The sequence below is a fragment of the Coturnix japonica genome, chromosome 5 (assembly GCF_001577835.2).
Source record: "Coturnix japonica isolate 7356 chromosome 5, Coturnix japonica 2.1, whole genome shotgun sequence".
NCBI classification, from domain to species: Eukaryota; Metazoa; Chordata; class Aves; order Galliformes; family Phasianidae; genus Coturnix; species Coturnix japonica.
This window is the reverse complement of record NC_029520.1, coordinates 33,581,389-33,600,387: the sequence shown is the minus strand read 5'-3', so window position 1 is coordinate 33,600,387 and position 18,999 is coordinate 33,581,389. Positions and strand designations below refer to the sequence as shown.

Here is an 18,999-nt window from a genome sequence, read left to right as displayed (position 1 = left end):
GGAAAGTGCCTGTGCATAATGGTTTCAGTGACAGAAAAACAAGTCAGCATGCAATTAATGAAATAATACTACTTAATAAACAATGTGCTTGGCAAGCACTAACTTTCAATGATCTCAGATTCAAAATAATACCATTAGTATGGTCAGAAACAGCCCTGAATGTTTACAATCTCTATTTCTAGGCATCTGAGGCTAGACTGTTTTCAATATTCCTCACTTGATTTTGTAAAAATCACCACAAATTCTGACAGCAATTATAAGCCCATAAAATACACTGTGTTTATGTGCCATGCAGCCTCTTTCATTACACTTCCTTTTTTTTTTTAAACCGAGAAATGTCAAACTACACAAGGATTTACCTTAATTCCTTTTCTTTACATCGGTCAAGATGTAGCATGAATAACAATGCTTTCCCAACATGCAGACACAGGAAAATCTGCCTACAATCAAGATATGCTTGGATCCAACTACCTACATTAAGCAGTTTTAAAATGACAATACAGTATCAACAGAGAAACTTCTGCCTTTACACTCTTTCCACTACCGATCAAAGAGATGTTTAAGAATATAGCAGCTAAACAGGCGTGCATGACACTTCCACATCTTACCTGGCATTTGCTCTTACGCTGGCTAGTGGTGAGATGGCTGGTTATGTAGCTATCAATTTCACTGATGTTACAATTTCCCTTTCTCAATGCAGCAATAACCTGTCACTTCACACTGTCCTTTCTCTGACCCTCTCCTGCCTCTCTGCTCATTTTTATTCTTATTGACAAGACTTATTATTCCTCCTCCCAATTCCAACTAGCTACCCTTTTGCAAACAGTAGTATCAACTATGTGGTCACTAGTAGTATAGGTCAACAACGTTATTAATATAGCACACACTGCTGGGAGCAAATCAAACAGCCATACTTTAAAATATTAGTTTTGCAAAGGTACCGTGAGGCAGTTTTCTTCACGTTATAAAATGTAATCCAAGCACAGTCTCCAAGAATTCAGTGTAAATTTCCAGCACAATAATTTGGAGTGGATGTTATTTTTTTCTTATTGTTTTCATACGCAAAATAAAATAAAACCATAACAGAAGGGTGCTGTATCTGTGTTTAAAGAAGGGGTTGTTGGCAAACACCATAGCTCACTTCTGCTGAAATGTACACAACTGATATATGCAGCCCAGAAAGCTGGCACCAGGGGCTTACAACCTTAATTTGCCTGCAAGAAGAAATGGAGATTTACCTTCAGAGCACGTTCTTGATTGTTTTCAGCAGTCAGATGTCTCGTGTTGTTTGCTGAAGTCTGGTTCTGCTCTTTCAGATGATGAAGCTCCTGCTCTAGCCGTTTGCACTGCAACGAGGAAAGAATCCCATTAAGTAGAGGAGTGTGAGCATATATTTTTTTTTTTCAACAAGCCAAATGAATTAACGTAAATAACCCCATCGCCATTTCTGCAAGTATAGAAAGCACTGGACAAAAGCATGTTACAATTCCTAAGCGAAACTGGAGCTGTTTTTAAAATGTGCAGCATTATTTTGTTGCTTCCTGGTCCAACTGCATGCCAAAACAAAGCTAAGTTTATTATCAGATAAAGAAATTTTGCAGAACATTTTTAGAAGTCTTAAAAATTACAAAGAGATTGAGATGAAACTCTGCTCATACTCATATAATGCCAAATTTTGTCTGTATTAAGTACACAAGTATCAAGGAAGCAATATAAGCTTTTAGGTTTGAGGAAAATGAGCAAATTAAACATCCTCCACTTAATCAGCCTTTTAAAAGAAAATATACGTGTAGTTTTTAATCTTTTTTTTTTTTTTTTTTTTTTCTTGTTTCTTTTATGCTGAGATTACCCTAATTCCCACACACATACCTCAGCTGGAAATAAGTTTACAGATGATTATGTTTTAATATTAATTTAATGACAAAGAATGAAAAAATTAACATTTACTATTGTGTGCATACACACATACACTTACTGCTGTAACCTGAGCACCTACTCTAAAGATTAGAGATCTGCAAATTGTGAAATGAAATAAATTATATTTACTGTATTTTACAGTAACCATAAGAAGCCTTGCCTCTTTTTAACTTTAGTTACAAAGGGCAATTAGTTGCCAACAGACAATGTACTTTTTTATGGAGAAAAAAAAAACCCTCTAAAAAAAACAACAAAGAAAAAAAAAAAGATTAAGGACGAGGAAGACATAGGGGAACAATTGTTGAACAGATCTAGGCAAAATTACAACATTAACAAGAACATTTTTGAACAGCATATTACAAGGAAGTAGTTCAGATATCATCACTAAAAAACTAAGCTGGTAGATCCTGTTGGGACATTAGACAATTCACTGAGAAATAATATTTTAATAAACACCATCTGAAAACACTAGTAAGAAAGAAATGAGAATTGTGATTTAATGCCCACATAAGCACTGTTGTCTCAAATAAAAGGCTTGAATATTTCACTCTTTTCTGCTACCTTGCTGGCTTTGGAAGGCACAGAACTGAGCTTCCTATCAAATGCATACAACTTATTCCAATGCAATTCTTACCAGAGACAATGAAGCATGACTCATGTCAACTCTAAACAGAAAAAAAAGTGTGAAATAGAGACCTGTAGTATAACTACACATATAAACTACAATTGAAGCCTAAGTAAAACAGAGTTCCAAAGGAGTCTGAGACAGAAATTTTAAATGAAACACATCAACATATGTTCTTCCCAAACACAAAACATGTAATTTTCTCCCCTGAATAATGTACTACAAGTCAAGATTACCAATTTAGTACATAAATAAAATTATCTGATCCTATATATAAATAATTTTAAATAGTTGTAGGTGTCCAACAGTGATATTAGAATATCTTATTTTATATCAGTTGTATTAGCACATCTCCCTTGAGTAGTGCATACTGTCAGTGAGAGTCTTAAAGTTTCTTAAAGCACAGTTTCAATTTTATACCAATAAAATGAGAAAAAAAAGCGTAATATCAGAAAATGAAAAAAAAAAAAAAAAAGCTAAAATAAATGCAAATGCTTTTCTAAACTTAAGAGATTTAATGTCTGTCTCACAGAAAAGTCATAAATCACACTTGTAATTCTTCTTCTATGTCAGGAATAAAAATTACATATCTAAGCATCTGAGAAACAGGAGCTTGGAAAACTACTAAAAAGTAAGCCCATAGTATTCTTGTTTTTCTTTTTTTTTTTTTCTTCTGGATTTTTTGTTTGTTTGTTTGTTTTCTGCAGCATACAGGATCTAAACATTACCTAAAATACTACTCCTACTTCAGGCATTATTCATGGTGCTTTTGTTGCCATGTAATATCAGTAAGCATCTTGCTTTTGTATTTTGTAGACAGACTTTATAACATTGCTCTGCACTTCCCAGTTTGAATCAGGAACAGTACAGGTTTCTTACAGGACATATTCAGAAGGCACAACTAACAGCATGGGAGCCTTCTTATCCTGCTCTCTGTTCTCCTGTTGCGAAGTCAAAATACTAAAACAACAGGGAGCATCTTGTGCCACATGGCAGATCCAACGCACAGGATAAAGACGCAACACAAATAATGTAAAACATGTAAACATCCCTATCAACTCAGCCTTAGAACATCAGCCTTACGGGCATACCATCATTCACCTTTAACTTCATTTTCAGTAAGAATGTTACAATTAAAAAAAAGGGGGGAGGGGAGCACATTGACCTTTGCATGTGTCTTAATACGTTTAAAACAATGTATTTACAGAAGATGTTTCAAATGAATTATGAATCCAATTGTATTCTTAACTGCCCAGGAAATGTCTAGTAAGTAAGATCTTTAAATGCTCTGTAAGTGAAAACGTTACAATAATCTTAAATGACAAAATTTGTATGTCTTATTAACACTCTATAATCTGCAACACATTTAGACCTGAACTATCTTTCAACCATTAAAAACTGTATTCTAAAAACAAGTAATCTTTCACAAGAACAAGAGCATATGTAATTTCTGTGTAGTTGTGCTATAAAGAAACGTTAAAAAAAAAAAATTTAAAACAATACAGCCTTTCTCTTCATTTCAGCCAACATTTTTTGAATTCTGTGTCATTGGTCATTAGCAAGGTCCAGTAAAAATAGGTGTTCTTTGAAAGAACATGTGTTTTTATTGGTTCAGTCCAGGGCTCTGAAATGTCAACAGCTGCAAGTAAGAAACTGGATTTCCTTCTAAAAACATATATAAAAATACTTTTTTGGAGCACAGTAAAGAGAAGACATCATCTGGTTCAGTACTGGCAAAAAGGAAATGTCAGATGTATCTTTTTGAGAAATATGAAACCTAAAGGAATTGTTTTATTTTAATTATTACAAATTTTGGATCCTCTATGAGATACAACATTTTGTGCAGCACAGGTCACCTCACATTCTGATCTGAAGTGTAATTGTACAGTTACAAAGACAGGACCATAACTGAGAAAACATCTTTTTTATCTCAGACACTGTAAATACTTCAAAGAATATGAAAGCAGTGTAGACAGATGTCAAGGAGAATGTGCCTTGATCAGAGCACTAGAGACTCTGCCAAGAAAGATTTTAAAGCCTTGGAAATGGTAGCACGTCATTTTATAAGGCTTCACACTATTCACCAAGGATCAGCTTCATCACATAGACCACCGTGTTTATTCAGAGGCAATGCTGATAGAGAAAAAACAAAAAGAAAGGGAAAAAAAAATCCTTCCCTCTCTTCTTTCAAATCCTACTGTTTTCTCCCCTCTCTGAAAATACACTTTCCCTCTACAGGTTTCCCACCTCAGCTATCCTCATCTAAGCAGTAACATACATGCCAGACATTGAATCTTGTTATGCCTACTTCAGTATTCCTTGAGCAATCACCCAATGCTCATACATGGAAATTGCATTAGAATATCATCTATTCCCAACAAGAGGTACTCAATCTTCTCTTTAGCCGTATTTTCGTATTACAAACCAGTTTCACTCTTCTAAATGCGTCTAGCCTTTCAAAAGATACACTCCTGTACCCAACACAGGACATACCATGAACAATTAAATACAAAAAGAAAAGCAAACAGATGATGGAGAAGAAGAGATTTGGACAAGAAATAAAGGGCAGACATCTGTACTCCTGCTAGACAAGCCTTCTTTGTAACAAGTATCAGCTAACATGACTCAGCAGAACAAGCATGTTCAAGGTGAGCACCAGTTCAATCCTTAGCTGGCCTCTTTCAGTGGCGACACAGCAGAAGGCTTGAGAACACAAGGGAAAAATGCAGATAAACTCCAAAAAATGAGCACCTCATGAGAACTCTGACAGAGAGTTCAAGAAGTGGACTAGTTGAGTATAAAGTTCTGGAGGCTCACCTAGGATTAGGATGTTAAAAGCTGGTACTACTTCCAGGTACACAAAAGGAATAAAGATGAAAGACAGAAAAATCAGTTCTGATAACCACTTAATGCTGCTTGGCCTTTACAAAAAATGAGACTGCATTAACATATCAAACATAACTTTAGCACAAATTATTTTAAACACGCTGTCATCTTACCAGTGTTTTCTTCTTCAACTTGTACCTACATGTTGATATGGTGATACACGGCATGTCAAGTCTACACAGAATGATGAGTAATTTTTGGTCATTATTTAAAAGAATTCTTCAGTGATGTACTCTAATACTAGACAACACAACACAGATAACACAACAGCAAAGAAAAATCTGCAAGCAATTGAAGAAATAATGGTATAGGAAAAAAGATAGAGTAATAAAGTTATGGATCATCACTGGTATAAAGACACAAGACTCCAATGATGAGAGGGCTGAAAAAAAGGAATGGTATGAAATGGCACTGTAGCATGACTGTCTTGTTCTTGTATTCCTCCTTAAGTCTGGACTGTTGGCTGAGATAAGGGTAATGGCAGTGATCTGTGAGGATCTTGGTATAATCTGATCCAATACAGCCAGTTTTACAGTTTCTTAGTTTAATTATAGATCTTGTACATATCCACAGCTTCCCATAGTTTCACACTCTCACTGGATTTAAAGTAACATTTTAATTCAAATTAGACAAAAATCAAAAGTGCATATAGTCACCTACAATAGGTCAGCTGGCACATAACAGTTGAGTGCATACCAAACCCTTCATTTTAAGCAGTGAGTACTCCATTACATTCCATACATATTTATTTATGAAGATCTTCCTGAATTGGGATCTCAGTGAAGTAGTGAGAAAGAAAATAATAGTAATTCTTACTAAGTAACTTGTGAAAATGGTTTCTGTCCTCCAAATTATGGTAAAGCAGCAGTTAATTTAAGTGACAGATGAACTACATTCATTTTCCAAAGATGTACTTTTCCTTTTATGTATTTTAAATAAAAACATTTTCCAATGAAGTACGTGGTATCTTCATGTAAAATCCACAACGACCAATAAACAATGTGCTTGAAGGATACCAATATCCTATAACACAGCATAACACTTTTGGAAAGAATACATTTCAGATATATTTTGAAATTAGGGAATGCATATTCACACCAATGAAAACTGAGTAAATAATTAATCTATATATCAAACACATTAAAAACATGAAGAAACACGACAACATTTTCACCTGTCATTTTTAAGCTGTCAGCTGTGGAAACATGAATACAATAAATAACAGCATGAAGTGAACAAAAATGATTCAAACTGATTGTACTCTTAATTTATTATTCTGTGCTCCTTTCCTTATTTTGTTTATAATGACCTACACTTTAGAGTAGGTCTCATTTCAAGGACGCCCAATGGAATGCAAGTGTTCTCTGTTTGACAGCCCTTCTTTCCTTCTCCCTTCAGAATGTTTTTTTTTTTTTTTTTTTAAACAGTCTGCCCCTTGTCCCAAATTCATCATGATTTCTCGAGAGGCAAACATCTTGCACCACTTGGATGCTACACCACTCTTTCCTTTGCAGACAAAAATAATACCAAAGTCATCCAGTCAAAACACAAGCCAACCTTTGGTGTCACTGTGAATTATGTACTTTGAACTGCAGATGTTTGGAAGCACTTATGTTTATACAAACACATTTTTATCCTTTTTCTTCTAAAATAATCATTTTAATAGAAATAAAGAAATAAAGGAGTCTCTACATAATAATCACTAGAAGAATTTTTCCATTTAATTATTATGTTGAATTAAGATTTTCAAACCTCCAAAAGAAAAGACATTTCTTCAAAGTTCTGGCAAAATATCAACAAATGTGTTTAAATGATTATTTATATAATGCCCAGCAGCTTGGAACTATTCAGATTAGAGGAAAGAAAAGTGCTTTTGTAGAGCTTAGGCCCTATGAACATACTCATCTTTAAAAATTATTATTAAAAATATTGTATTTTATTAGTAAAATAAACACCTAAATGTAAACAGCATTTTTTTTTTCCAGTATTGAAATGGTGTATTGATCCATCAGAAGCCATCAAAGGAAATGCATTAAAATACAACTGAAATATTTTTTGTCTTCCTTGTTAGTATGAGCCAATTGGAACCTGCAGCATTACAGTAGATAACATGCTGTACACGACTTGGTTTCTTCCTACCCTTTCTCACTTTCTGTACTTCTCAACACCTGAAAATGCAGCAAAGCAAGCTGCAAGCAAACACATAGTTGGAACATTACTAACCTTTTAAAAATATTAATGGATTTATAAACCTGAATTAAACAGTGTATAAACTAAGCATGGAAGCTGATTAGTAGTATACAAGGTTATGCTTGTTCTCTCTTTTGTCTTGAAATATCTCCCAGCAGAGTTGTTGAAACACTGGTAACAGGTATGATAATTTCAGATCGTTCACAGATTAGTTTGTTCAGAAACATCTTTATTAGCTAAATTTTAAATCACTGAATAAATAAGTACAATAATTTTAAGAATAAGATCTGCTTTACTTTCAATGCATGGCAGCGTGTAGTTTCAGTATAGAAACATTTGAATAGAAAATAGTTTATAGCTAACCTCAACATTTTAAGGAATACTTAAAGAATAAAATTACACAAAAGCACAAAGAGGCCTCAGGATAAATGACCTTAGTGCATGTTGTGTATCATTATACTACTTACAAAAGAACCAGAACTGAAATAGTCTACCTGAAATCATTTCTGTCCTGGTTGCATATAATGTAACATTGCAGGAAAGGTCCCACTGAAGTCAGTCAGAGCAGCTGAATTTTAAAATATTACATTGATATTTTTTTTACTACACAGTCTCGGCATCTGTAGTCTGAGTGATAGCACTTCTACATATTTGTTCACAGACTATTTTGAAAGGCAATACTAACTGCTGCGTGATTTGTTAGCACGATGAGCTGTAATGTTATGAAATGGGCTACTGCAGTCACAATGCTCAGAAAGAAACTGCAGATGACCAAATATACTGATGATTTTCTGTTTTCACTTACATAGGGAAAAATTCCAGAGTGGACAACGAGCTCTTCATCACATGGATTCAGAAAATAATAATACATTCCTACGGATTAATAGGCCCTATATATATTCTTTTAGAGATGGGAAAAAAAAAACAAAAAAACACCACCACCAATAAAAGGAAGGCAAAATACAAAAAGATATGAACCTTTTCTTTACTAGCTATTTTACTTTTTGTTCTACTTGTTCTCTTTTGCTGTTGAAGGAGGAAACAAGAACCTCCCTTCAAGAAGCCTCTTTCTCATTTGAATGCAGCGCCTTCCTTCCTTTTTTCTGCATTGCAGTATGTGCACACTTCAGTTCTCATCTTAGCCTGTGAAATGTCCATTCCACAGCACTGTATCACTGGCCTAATTATTATTTTTTTATTTTTTCTCAACATCATGCAAATTTTATCAATAGTTCTTGTTTAATTATATGAACATTTGGTGATAATGCTTGATGAATACTGACAGTTTTTCCATCACTTTTATGAAGTTAGTAAATATGTTCTTCTTGTTTCACTACATGAGAAATTATCATAGGAAATTCAATAAACTCAAATCAGCCAACAATATTATATCAGAACTGGCATTACTACACTTAAAGCCTTTGCTTTTTTGATTTGACCAAATGATCCCAACATCATCCTGCAGCCACATCTTGCTGGCTCCTCAGCAGTGTAGCCAGCTCCATTAGAACCAGATGGCCCATGGCCAGGAGACAGCTTGCCAAACATCTGATACAACACACCATGTTAGATAATTAGTTTTTTTAAAACCCTTTCCTGCATCCACAGTTAATAAGCCACAGTAACAGTAGTCAAAAATACATAGAGTACCATGGAAGCAGGTTATGTTACCTGATACACCTTAAGTTTTAGTCACGTCAGCTCATGAAGGTGAATAAAAACAAATTTTATAAACTAGTGTTTAACCCGATCCTCCACCAAATTCTGGAAATTAAGAATGAATCTGATTCTCAGATATATGCAAGGCACTCAGTTAATAACAGAGTCATGTTTTCAGAAAGCATAACCCTGTTCAGTTATACATAACCAATATTAGTCGACAAGAAAACAAAATCTAGTAAACAATCTGTCATTCTAATAAGGTGGTTTTCAAATAATCTTTAATGGATTTTCTTAAAATCCATATGCAAACAAGACTATTGTCTAAACCTTAAGTTGGCATTTACAGCATAAAAGGACAGGAATACTTCTGGCCCATTTTAAAATATCATCAATTTATTTCAGAAAACAGTATCACGGACCACTGCATAGAAGCCATAGTTTTTTTAATCCCTATATTCAGACACAATTATCGTGGGATTGTAGATTTTCTTTGTAGTACATGCTCTGTTTGTCCTGATAAATACTGTGTTCTTAATTAAGCCATCAGTTGCTAAAGTGACTGTTCTTCAGTTTTTCTGTTGTGTAATGTATTATTCTTTACCATATAATAATAAAAAAAATATTTTAAATGTAAAATGTAAAAACCAGATAACCAGGTGGTTGAAAGCACAGGACTCTACAGATATGTCAGGGAGAATAATTACTCTTTGAACAAATGACCTGAGTCAGTAGTAGTTGCTCTTTTCTCCAAGCAACCAAAATGTTGTTTCAGGAAACTGTAATGCTGAAGATCACAATTGTCTGAAAGCAATACTAACGTTAGTGCTTTACCATCCCATGAAAGGATGGTAAGTGTTAAGTCAGTTTATTTCTCACCAATGCTGATATCTAATTAACAGCAAATCTATCAGACTTGCATTTTAGACATCTTTTTCAAATTTGCTAAACTGCACTGTAAAGTGGAATATGTTAAAAAAAAAAGAAATAAATCAATCAGCTTTGTACAAGGTAAATTTGACTCATACTTCATAGACCTCCTATGGGAACACCGATAACTCACAAATAAATGTTTAATAAAGTAAATAAAAGCTCTGCAAAACTAAGACAAAACCACACATTTTTAAGGTATGTATTGCACAGTTTCAATCACACTGAAAAATGCCTATATTATTTCGCTATGTGTAAAAGAATTTCAAATATTAAGTAGTGAATGAATCTAAAAATTCTGCCTCTAACAGAAACTATTTTAACTTTCATTAAAATGTCTTACAGGGACTGATGGGACTAGGTACCCAAACTTATGCTGAAGAGCATTCTATAACTTGAATATGCAGCTTTAAATTAACAGCCACTTAACAGCATTCAGATACATTACTGAAAAGCAGGAATGCTTAAACCTAAAATCAGCTGTCTTTGACACTTATAATTACCAGCGTCACCCTCCTCCAACCCCTTGTATCCCTCATGTATAGAGGATAATACAACCTAAGCAGAGAAATTTTAAGAAAAACACAGAAATAGAAGAGTGTTATGACAAATGTTGAAAGTAAAGAGATGAGACTGCCTGCCAAAATAAACAAAATGGATAAATGCACGACTACTGCTGAGAAGTGTCTGGATACCATAGAAGACAACACACATGACATAAAGAGAGCATATAACGAGATGCACAGCTGCTGGCTAGCCATACTGTAGAAAATAGGCTGATGAGTATTTAATACAAGGGTTTAACAAGCATTTTGCTCTTTCTTCTGAAATGCTAGTACTGGATGCTTTCATCTTCACACAGGACTTTCAGGAGTAGGTTTGCAAACTGAGATTCAGTCAGAATCCTAACATTTTGATTGTGAACAGAACCTCGAACAGTAAGACAAAAACGCTTTTGCAAATTGAGAAACAGAGCTTTGTCACAAAGCTACAGGAGATGAAGGAGAAACTCACAGGATGGGTGATGTTCACAGTTGTCTTGAACACGCAAAGAGATTTTTCAGGCAGAAAAATTGAAAGCTATTAATGCAATCTCTTACGTATGAAATTATGATTAGAACATGATTTGAAAGAAAACCTAACTGATGACTTGCTACTATCATGTGAGACAATTGAGAGCAAAGTGGTCATAACCGTTCCTCACGCTGCTTTTGAGTTTTATCTAAACTTTGGTAGTGCTGACCATGACCAAAGATCAACAGCAATTGCAACAGAACTTTGTTTAATACACTTAGTTTTCTATATAAATTCTGTTATATAAATTATATAACAGATAATTTATTAATTAGAGGTAATGTTAAAATTCCCTCTCAATAAAAGACATCAACTCTATGTTAAGAATGATTTAAAAAAGAGCAATAATCAGAAGCATTACTGCTTCTGTATTTTGCAATATCCTGCATCAATACAGTACAAAAATGTAGTATACAGTAGCAAAAAACTTACCAGGAGCATAAATTTTGTATTTCTGATAATTCTAGAGTTGTGAAATTGCCATATTTTTATGTTATTTTTCCACAGTAAGTTTACTTGGGGGGGGGGGGTGGGGGGCGGGTGTTGGGGGAGCGTGTATATGGATATAGAGGGCCTTCTAATAAGTATTTCTAGACACTTGAATTGGGTAATTTTAAGAAGTATTTCCAATAGAAATGTAAACCACACATGAGCATATGATATTATTAAACTCTGTGCAAACCCACATCATACTCAATAATAAATACTTTAAAAACACTACTGAACAGAACAGAAATAAAACATTAACATCTGAAAGCATGAACAAGTTCCCTGACAACAGCATCTTGCAATCACAAGCACTCCACATGCAAAAGAATAGTCTGCCCTTCATTTGCAATAGAGGGTAATGGAAGCTAAATTTTTCTTTTCAAATCAACTCTGCTTGAAAAATAATTAACAGTGAATAAACAGAACATGAAAAAGAGGGCAAATTCTACGTACTCTCCATCTGAAGCACGAAACAGTAAAGCTATACAACAAACAGATCTAGGCATACTTGGTGAATGAGACATAGATAAATTAAACAACGCTAGTGTAATCTTTCTTTCACAAAGAGAATATTCATGGATTTTCTTGCTCCACTTTTCTGCCTGGTCCACAGAACAATGCAGACAAGAATACTTAAGTTGACTTCAGCAAGTCTTAGGAGTCCCAGAAACTGTCTTAAAACAGCAATAAAAAAGTCTCAATGTTCAGACCAAAGAAAGCAGGGAAATTTCCATTGTGACAATTGTTGTTACCTGTTCATTTTAAAATGACTAAATGTCTAGAGAGAAATTTAAATAAAAATAATGGGCCTTAAGTCTTACATTTCATTTGTAGTCTACCGTACTGCTGAAAACGAGTAGCTAGATTAGCACCATTACCATCACTTTTCCTAACATCCTCTGTTACTACTGGACATAAATTTCCTTAATCACCACCTCTCTTTACAGCTTAAAACACATCCTGAATAGTAAGGATGACTGAGGAGGGTACAGCAGTGCTAGAAAGTTAGTATGAAATGAATTTTAGGGACCCTGAGAAAAAGGAAATTAAGTCAACAAAAAGCAGTTCTATTTGTTTACCATAGCTCCATGTCCACAAAATACTCAGTCAACCACTGATGTTGTGGTAGTGGCCTAATTAGCACTATATCCTAGGAAGATAAATTTCCTTCCTATTTAAAGCCTAACTTTACATTCCTCATATCAGTCTATTTCTGATCCATGTTAGTATTTCAGAAACCTATTTCTCACTTACGGAACAAAGTTGATTTGGACCAGTTCAGTTAACCATCTGAAAAAGGGTGCATAAGAACATAGTATCACTCTTCAAAGAAAGTATCCCATTATTTCCTTCTATCTATATATTTTTTAAAAAATACTCTTAAAAAAATCTTATTCTCCTTCCTGAATTTACCTCTTGCACCTTTAATTTTACTTAATACTCTATCAGAGCATTAAAGAAACTAATGTTGAAAATACTTGCTTCAATTAAAAGGATTCATTCTTCCTTTTCACACTTCTTTATAAATAAGCCTTAAACTTTTATCTGAAGTTCTTGGTCTTCAGAGATTTTCACTGAAAAAGTACAATTTGCATGCTACTTTGTACTGGAGGTACAATCTGGAATTTCTCTAACTTGTCTCTATTTCTTATGCTTTGGTCTGCACCACAGAGCGCTCTCTGACAGCGTGAAATGGATTCCTTTTTTGATTAAAGCAAACTCAAAGATGCACTTCAGGAATGCACCGGGTGCACTCTGACACAAATGAGCATTCAGTTCACAGGACTAGACTACAGCCAGCCCAAAGTAAAAAACAAAACCAACCCCTCACCTCTGCATAAACAAAACAAACACAATCCGACAAGATCCCCCCTCCCCACTGCACACCCAGAAACACATTCATGTGGATGGCAGATGGTGGGAACTATTTCCTACTCCAGATTCATTCGTTTGTTCAAACCACTTGCTCATAGAGACATAACCAACATCAGCATTGTAACTGTGAACATTCAACAAGTAGTAAGAGAGTAACAAAAAGAAGATAAATGAATGTAGAGGTCAGACATTATCCTTCCCAGACTTCGCATTAAATATAAATATCCAGCACTGAAATCTTGTGCGTTAACTATCAGAGAGAATTTTTTACAGAAACTCAATTTGAGTGCCCAAAATAACAAAGTGCTTTTGCAGTGAGATTTCTCAGAATGTTGCCTGTGAAAACTTGCTTTTAATGTGAAATATGAAGATAGATATTTTTAACTCCCAAAAAAATCAGAACTGTTTTAGCCAACAAGTAAGATGCCCAGAATCTAAATTAACACTGAGCACCTAACTTGACCCATAGAAAATTAACTTTCAGTACCTCTAAACAGTTCTGGTACATATAGAGTTTACTACACACATAATGATTCAGTCTTTTCTTCAGAGGGAATACTTTTTGGATTCTGCTTGTGTCACATTGGAAATTTCCTCCATGGATTTTTGCTACTGAATCAGAAAATCAATAAGCATACAAAACATTTCTCTATGTCATCCTGGAGTTTTGACATTAAATATTTAAATTAATTCTAGAAATTGCCTTGGAAGTCTAAGCTGTGTGAACCTAGAGCTTAGCACCATGATAGAAGTGTCAAATAGCAATTAATCAAACAAGCTTGCATGCAAATTTACTGTCATTTTCAGAGGGGCAGGAGTTTCTAGGTACTGAAAAAAAGATGAACGTTCCACCAGAAATTCATTAAAGTTTACAATTAAAGGCACATGGTTTGATCAAGCTCTCACACACCATTCAGACATGCATTCTCTAAATTCTGCACAACACACTGTTTGCAGAGGAACAACAGGTGATTTAACAATGCAAACAGTCATGTGTCTCAGGGCATCATTCAACCAAAACCTTATGCCAGTAAAAAGAGGAAATGTAGCAGCAATTAAAAATTTGCTTCGCAAGTTCAAAAAGACTAACTGTAATCCCTCTCTTCAAGGAAACACTGCATTAACATTTACATATTTACTCATACTTAGCATTCGTGGGCTAAATACAAAAGTTAGGTATATCAGCTCTTTAGGTGATTTCCTCCAGAACGTCCATACTCCCCTAATGGTGTCCTGCCAGCTGACCTGCACTCACAGCTGTGAGCAGTGTTAAATTGGAAACTACACCACCTCATGCTACCAAAGCCTTGCTGTACTCAGGTTAAGGAATAAACTGCAAGACTCACTTTTACTAGTGAAATGCTGGCTGCAGTGAAGTTGAAGTGAGTTTCATTCACAGCTAAAAAATACCTGCTAACAAACAGCTTGTAACCTCTGCTATATCAGGAAACTGACATCACACACAGATGTATGATGTCCTCAAATCTTCTCTGTGTGACCTTCTATTATTCTGCCTAAAAATCTCACCTCACTTTTCTTAACGGTCTGAAAACTGTACTTCATATACAGCAACTAAACACAATAAAGGAGAACCACAGTGAAAGATAAAATAGGCATTATTCATTTGAGGAGAATGCTACACAAAAAAAAAATTCCCAATGAAAGACATCAAGAGGATTCTGCTTAGCCAGTTTCCCCTACATTGGGTTCTCGTGGACTGAAATAGCTACTTCATAAGAAAAAGATTACTTCATACATCTTCTGAATGTAGCCAAATATTTAACTGAGTGTTGCCCTGGAAAACACTCATGCTCCAAGTAGCAGAAACATATCTGAAGTAGAGAGGCAGGGTGTACCTATCATCTCAGAATGTAAATAATTACCTTCTTTTTCCAGCTTGGTTTATTTTTAGAAGAATAAAGCAGCTAGGTAGGGAAGAAGCTGCAGCAAAAGGAACATCTTGCTAGACAGCTCCCTTTCTCTGCTTTAAACATCCTGCAAGTGATTTCCCCTTGCCTACTCATCCGCTACCTCTCACTGCAAACAAGGCAACAGGAACTTGCTATTGCATGCCCAAAGCAAATCACCCACAAGTGTGAACCAGCACGGCCCTTGGATATTCCAATTACAATAAACAGCCCCTTTAACTTCTCTCTCCTCCTGAAATAAGCCTGTGACCAAAAATCATCAATAATCCACAGCATCTGTCTTGCTCACAAACAACTGTGAATTCATTCTACCTTTTCTTTTCTTGTACTTCCCAATTATCAGAGACAAAAGGGGAAAGATGGAAGAGCAGCTAGGACACTACAAAACATTTTCATTATCCCTATTAGGGAAACATCTAAACGTACCAAAACACAGAATGTAAAACTGCTATATATACTAATGTATAATATCCCGAATTATGGTTTGGGTTGCAAAGGAATTATCTTTGTCCTATGGTAACAGTCATGTAACATTGTAACCCTTCACCAATTAAGGACCCAAGGTATATAACTTTTTTTTTTTTAACCCATTTACATATGCTTTTGCTGTTTTTGCATGTATTACAACTCTTGAGTTTATTACTTCAGTAAGACTGGTTCACTGGTGTGCTGAGAATGCCTTAATGCTCTAAGAAACACAGAAAACGGAGTTGTACACCTTATTTGGTACAAAAACCAGGGAAATTGCTTGAGCAGGACTTTACAAAAAAAGTAGCAAGAAGCTGGCTTCTAACAGCAGACATTTATTAGTCATTAGCTGAAGCTGATAATGATGGGCAGTCAAGCACAGTGCTTCTCATCTTTATTTTCAGTGACGATAAACTCCTGCTTGTTGCCAAACAGTTCCTCAAAATGGAGGAAGGTACTTAAACTTGCTCCAGATGAGCAACTGGGTGCATGCCAATTTTTTTACATGAGCAGTCATAAGCATGTTCCTGCACAGCAGGATGTGATCAAACTATTCAAAGCTGTAAAACCAGGTCTGCTTGCCAGTTATGTTATTGCTTCAAGATCAGGGTATTACAGACAATACCTTGCCAGCCGTGAAACCTATTGGTTTTTTGTTTGTTTTTGTTAAATAGAAAACTCAACATCTTTAATATTTAAAATTCTGTTTAGAACTGACTTGCCAATTAAAAATTATCTAGAGAATGAAAGTTAGGATGAAAAACATCACAAACACAACACCCTGAACGATAAGCCATCTCTTATTTTGTTTTTTAAAATCGCTTTTTTCAAGCTGTACCAACTGAAAAGTCTCCCTTCTTCTCTTGTAATAACTTACTTAAGCCACCAGCTCCAGCTGCAAACTCTGTAATCATATTAACATTCCTGTCCATAAGGTATGATGTGGTTAATAGGTGGTTGCTTGTCTGAGATATTGCACTGTATTGCCTCCTGCTGGAAAACATTTTCTTTAAATTATTTTATGAAGATTCCACAGTGTGACTGTGGCCATACTTGAGTTTTACTATATGTCTGCCACTAACTGTATTAAATCAAGCCAGAAAGACTCTGGAAGAAAGGCATAATTATAATATAACCAACTGGGAAAGTAAGATTTTTCCCTGAACCGGTTAAGACAAAACTGAACATTAAAAACAAGAAACTTATCTTTTATTTCTCATGACAGTCAGCATATTTCTCCATTTCCTTTTCAGAGGATCAGTCATAAAACAGACACAAGCTCCAGTACAACACAATATCTGTTCACTAACAAATATATCTTAGCAAACACAACCAAACAGTTGAGTGTGTTTTTTTAAGGAGGTTGGTACAAGAGAAGATGGATGTCAATGTTTAGCCACGCTTTAGTTGTTTGTTTTTTATTCACTTGAAAATACATACTAAAAGTAGTATCAAATATTTGAGTTTATACCATTTTATTTGTTTTCACACACGCAAAAAGTAGTTTGCATATTTGCTCAGCAATCTAGTGAATGATCTAAGATTACACACACATGTGCAGCTCAATACAGTGATAGCAGTGCCTCTATTTGCTTCATAATGAAAAGTAACATTCACCTTTAAAATCTCAAAAAAGATGCAGAAATGCTCGGATGTGAAGATTCAAAGAATTTTTTCATGCATTTTCTAAGACTTTGGCAGTTTTTGTTTATTAAGACTGAAAAAATTATTCCAGTGAAGTTTAAACAGAAGAATGACAACTAGCTAACCATTACCAAGAATGCATGCAGCCACAGTCCAGCAAAGTATACCTTCACAGTATAACTACCAGGAAGGCATTGTAAAACTCCTAGCTTTTGCTAAGCTACTGAAAGATGAGTTGAAATCAGCCAGCATATGTTTGTTTAAAAGAAATGCAGTTTACAGATTGCCCATACTCTAGGAACTTACTTGAAATCAAAGCAACACGATGTAGAGTAAAAACTTCTGTGTTATTATTCTGAGAAAAATCTGAAATCCTACATGTAAAACTCCAGACACTACTTACATTTATGGTATTTAATTGTCAGCTGTCATGGTATTGTGAAGAGATCCATTAAAAAGGATAGTAGATGTGGCCATATTAAACATCAGTCCCAACATTTATTCTCAGATAGGCAGTCTTCTCTCATATGGAACTGGCTATGGTGGTCACTGAAATGACATTGCAGTCTCCAGTACTGCACAAGAGCAAGCAGAAACAGAGCAACACAACCTTCACGTAAAGTGTCAGGAAGTATTTAACTTCCTCCATTGCCCAGTGGCCTCTGAACTTTAAAAGTGCTTTTTCCAGAAGAGAGGCACAGCATACTAATGGCTTACTCTATTTCTGCTTTGCCTCAGTCTGTTCTCATCAATCCCTTATATCTGATGTCACTTTCACTGAAAAAGATTTTAACTTGGAGATGTTATGAACACCTGAGGCAACCTCAGATCTAACTTCTAATAATTTGCATTTGTTATGCTAAGCATATACATCCCCTGAATTATTCCTAGTCCCTTTGTGGTCTAATGTAGGAATCCCTCTCCTATTGTTCTTGCTGTTAGCACTGTAATAACTACTGCTATTGCAATGTTAACAAAAGACTACTAATAATTCAAGTACTGTATGAATTCCCAAGGAATCATCAAGTAAGAGATGCAAGTTGAAATGATAGGAGCTATTTTCTAGGTTTGATAGCTACAGTCATAAAAGTATCACATATGCACATAGCACAACACATGAGTAATCAAGTTTTATTAACAATAACTAATTTTAAGAAATGGTTTTATAAACTGCAAACACTATCACAGGATTACAGCTTAATACCAAATACTGAAAATTTTAGGGAGTGTTTTGCTTTATTCATTTACTTATTTTATCAGCTGCACTACCTATGTAACGTTATCTGTGCTTTTTGCTATCAGGCCTAAAAGACA

General features: G+C 34.9%; 1 protein-coding gene across 7 annotated transcripts in view; it reads right to left on the bottom strand.

Moving 5' to 3' along the window:
• The window catches only part of MIPOL1 (mirror-image polydactyly 1), a 168,445-nt gene that overhangs the window by 90,835 nt on the left and 58,611 nt on the right, over window positions 1-18,999 (bottom strand). For all 7 annotated transcript variants that reach the window (XM_015865035.2, XM_015865033.1, XM_015865030.1 and 4 more), the window contains one exon: window positions 1,239-1,346. In XM_015865035.2, the coding sequence (XP_015720521.1) occupies window positions 1,239-1,346 (108 nt within the window). The remainder of the gene's footprint in view (window positions 1-1,238; window positions 1,347-18,999) is intronic.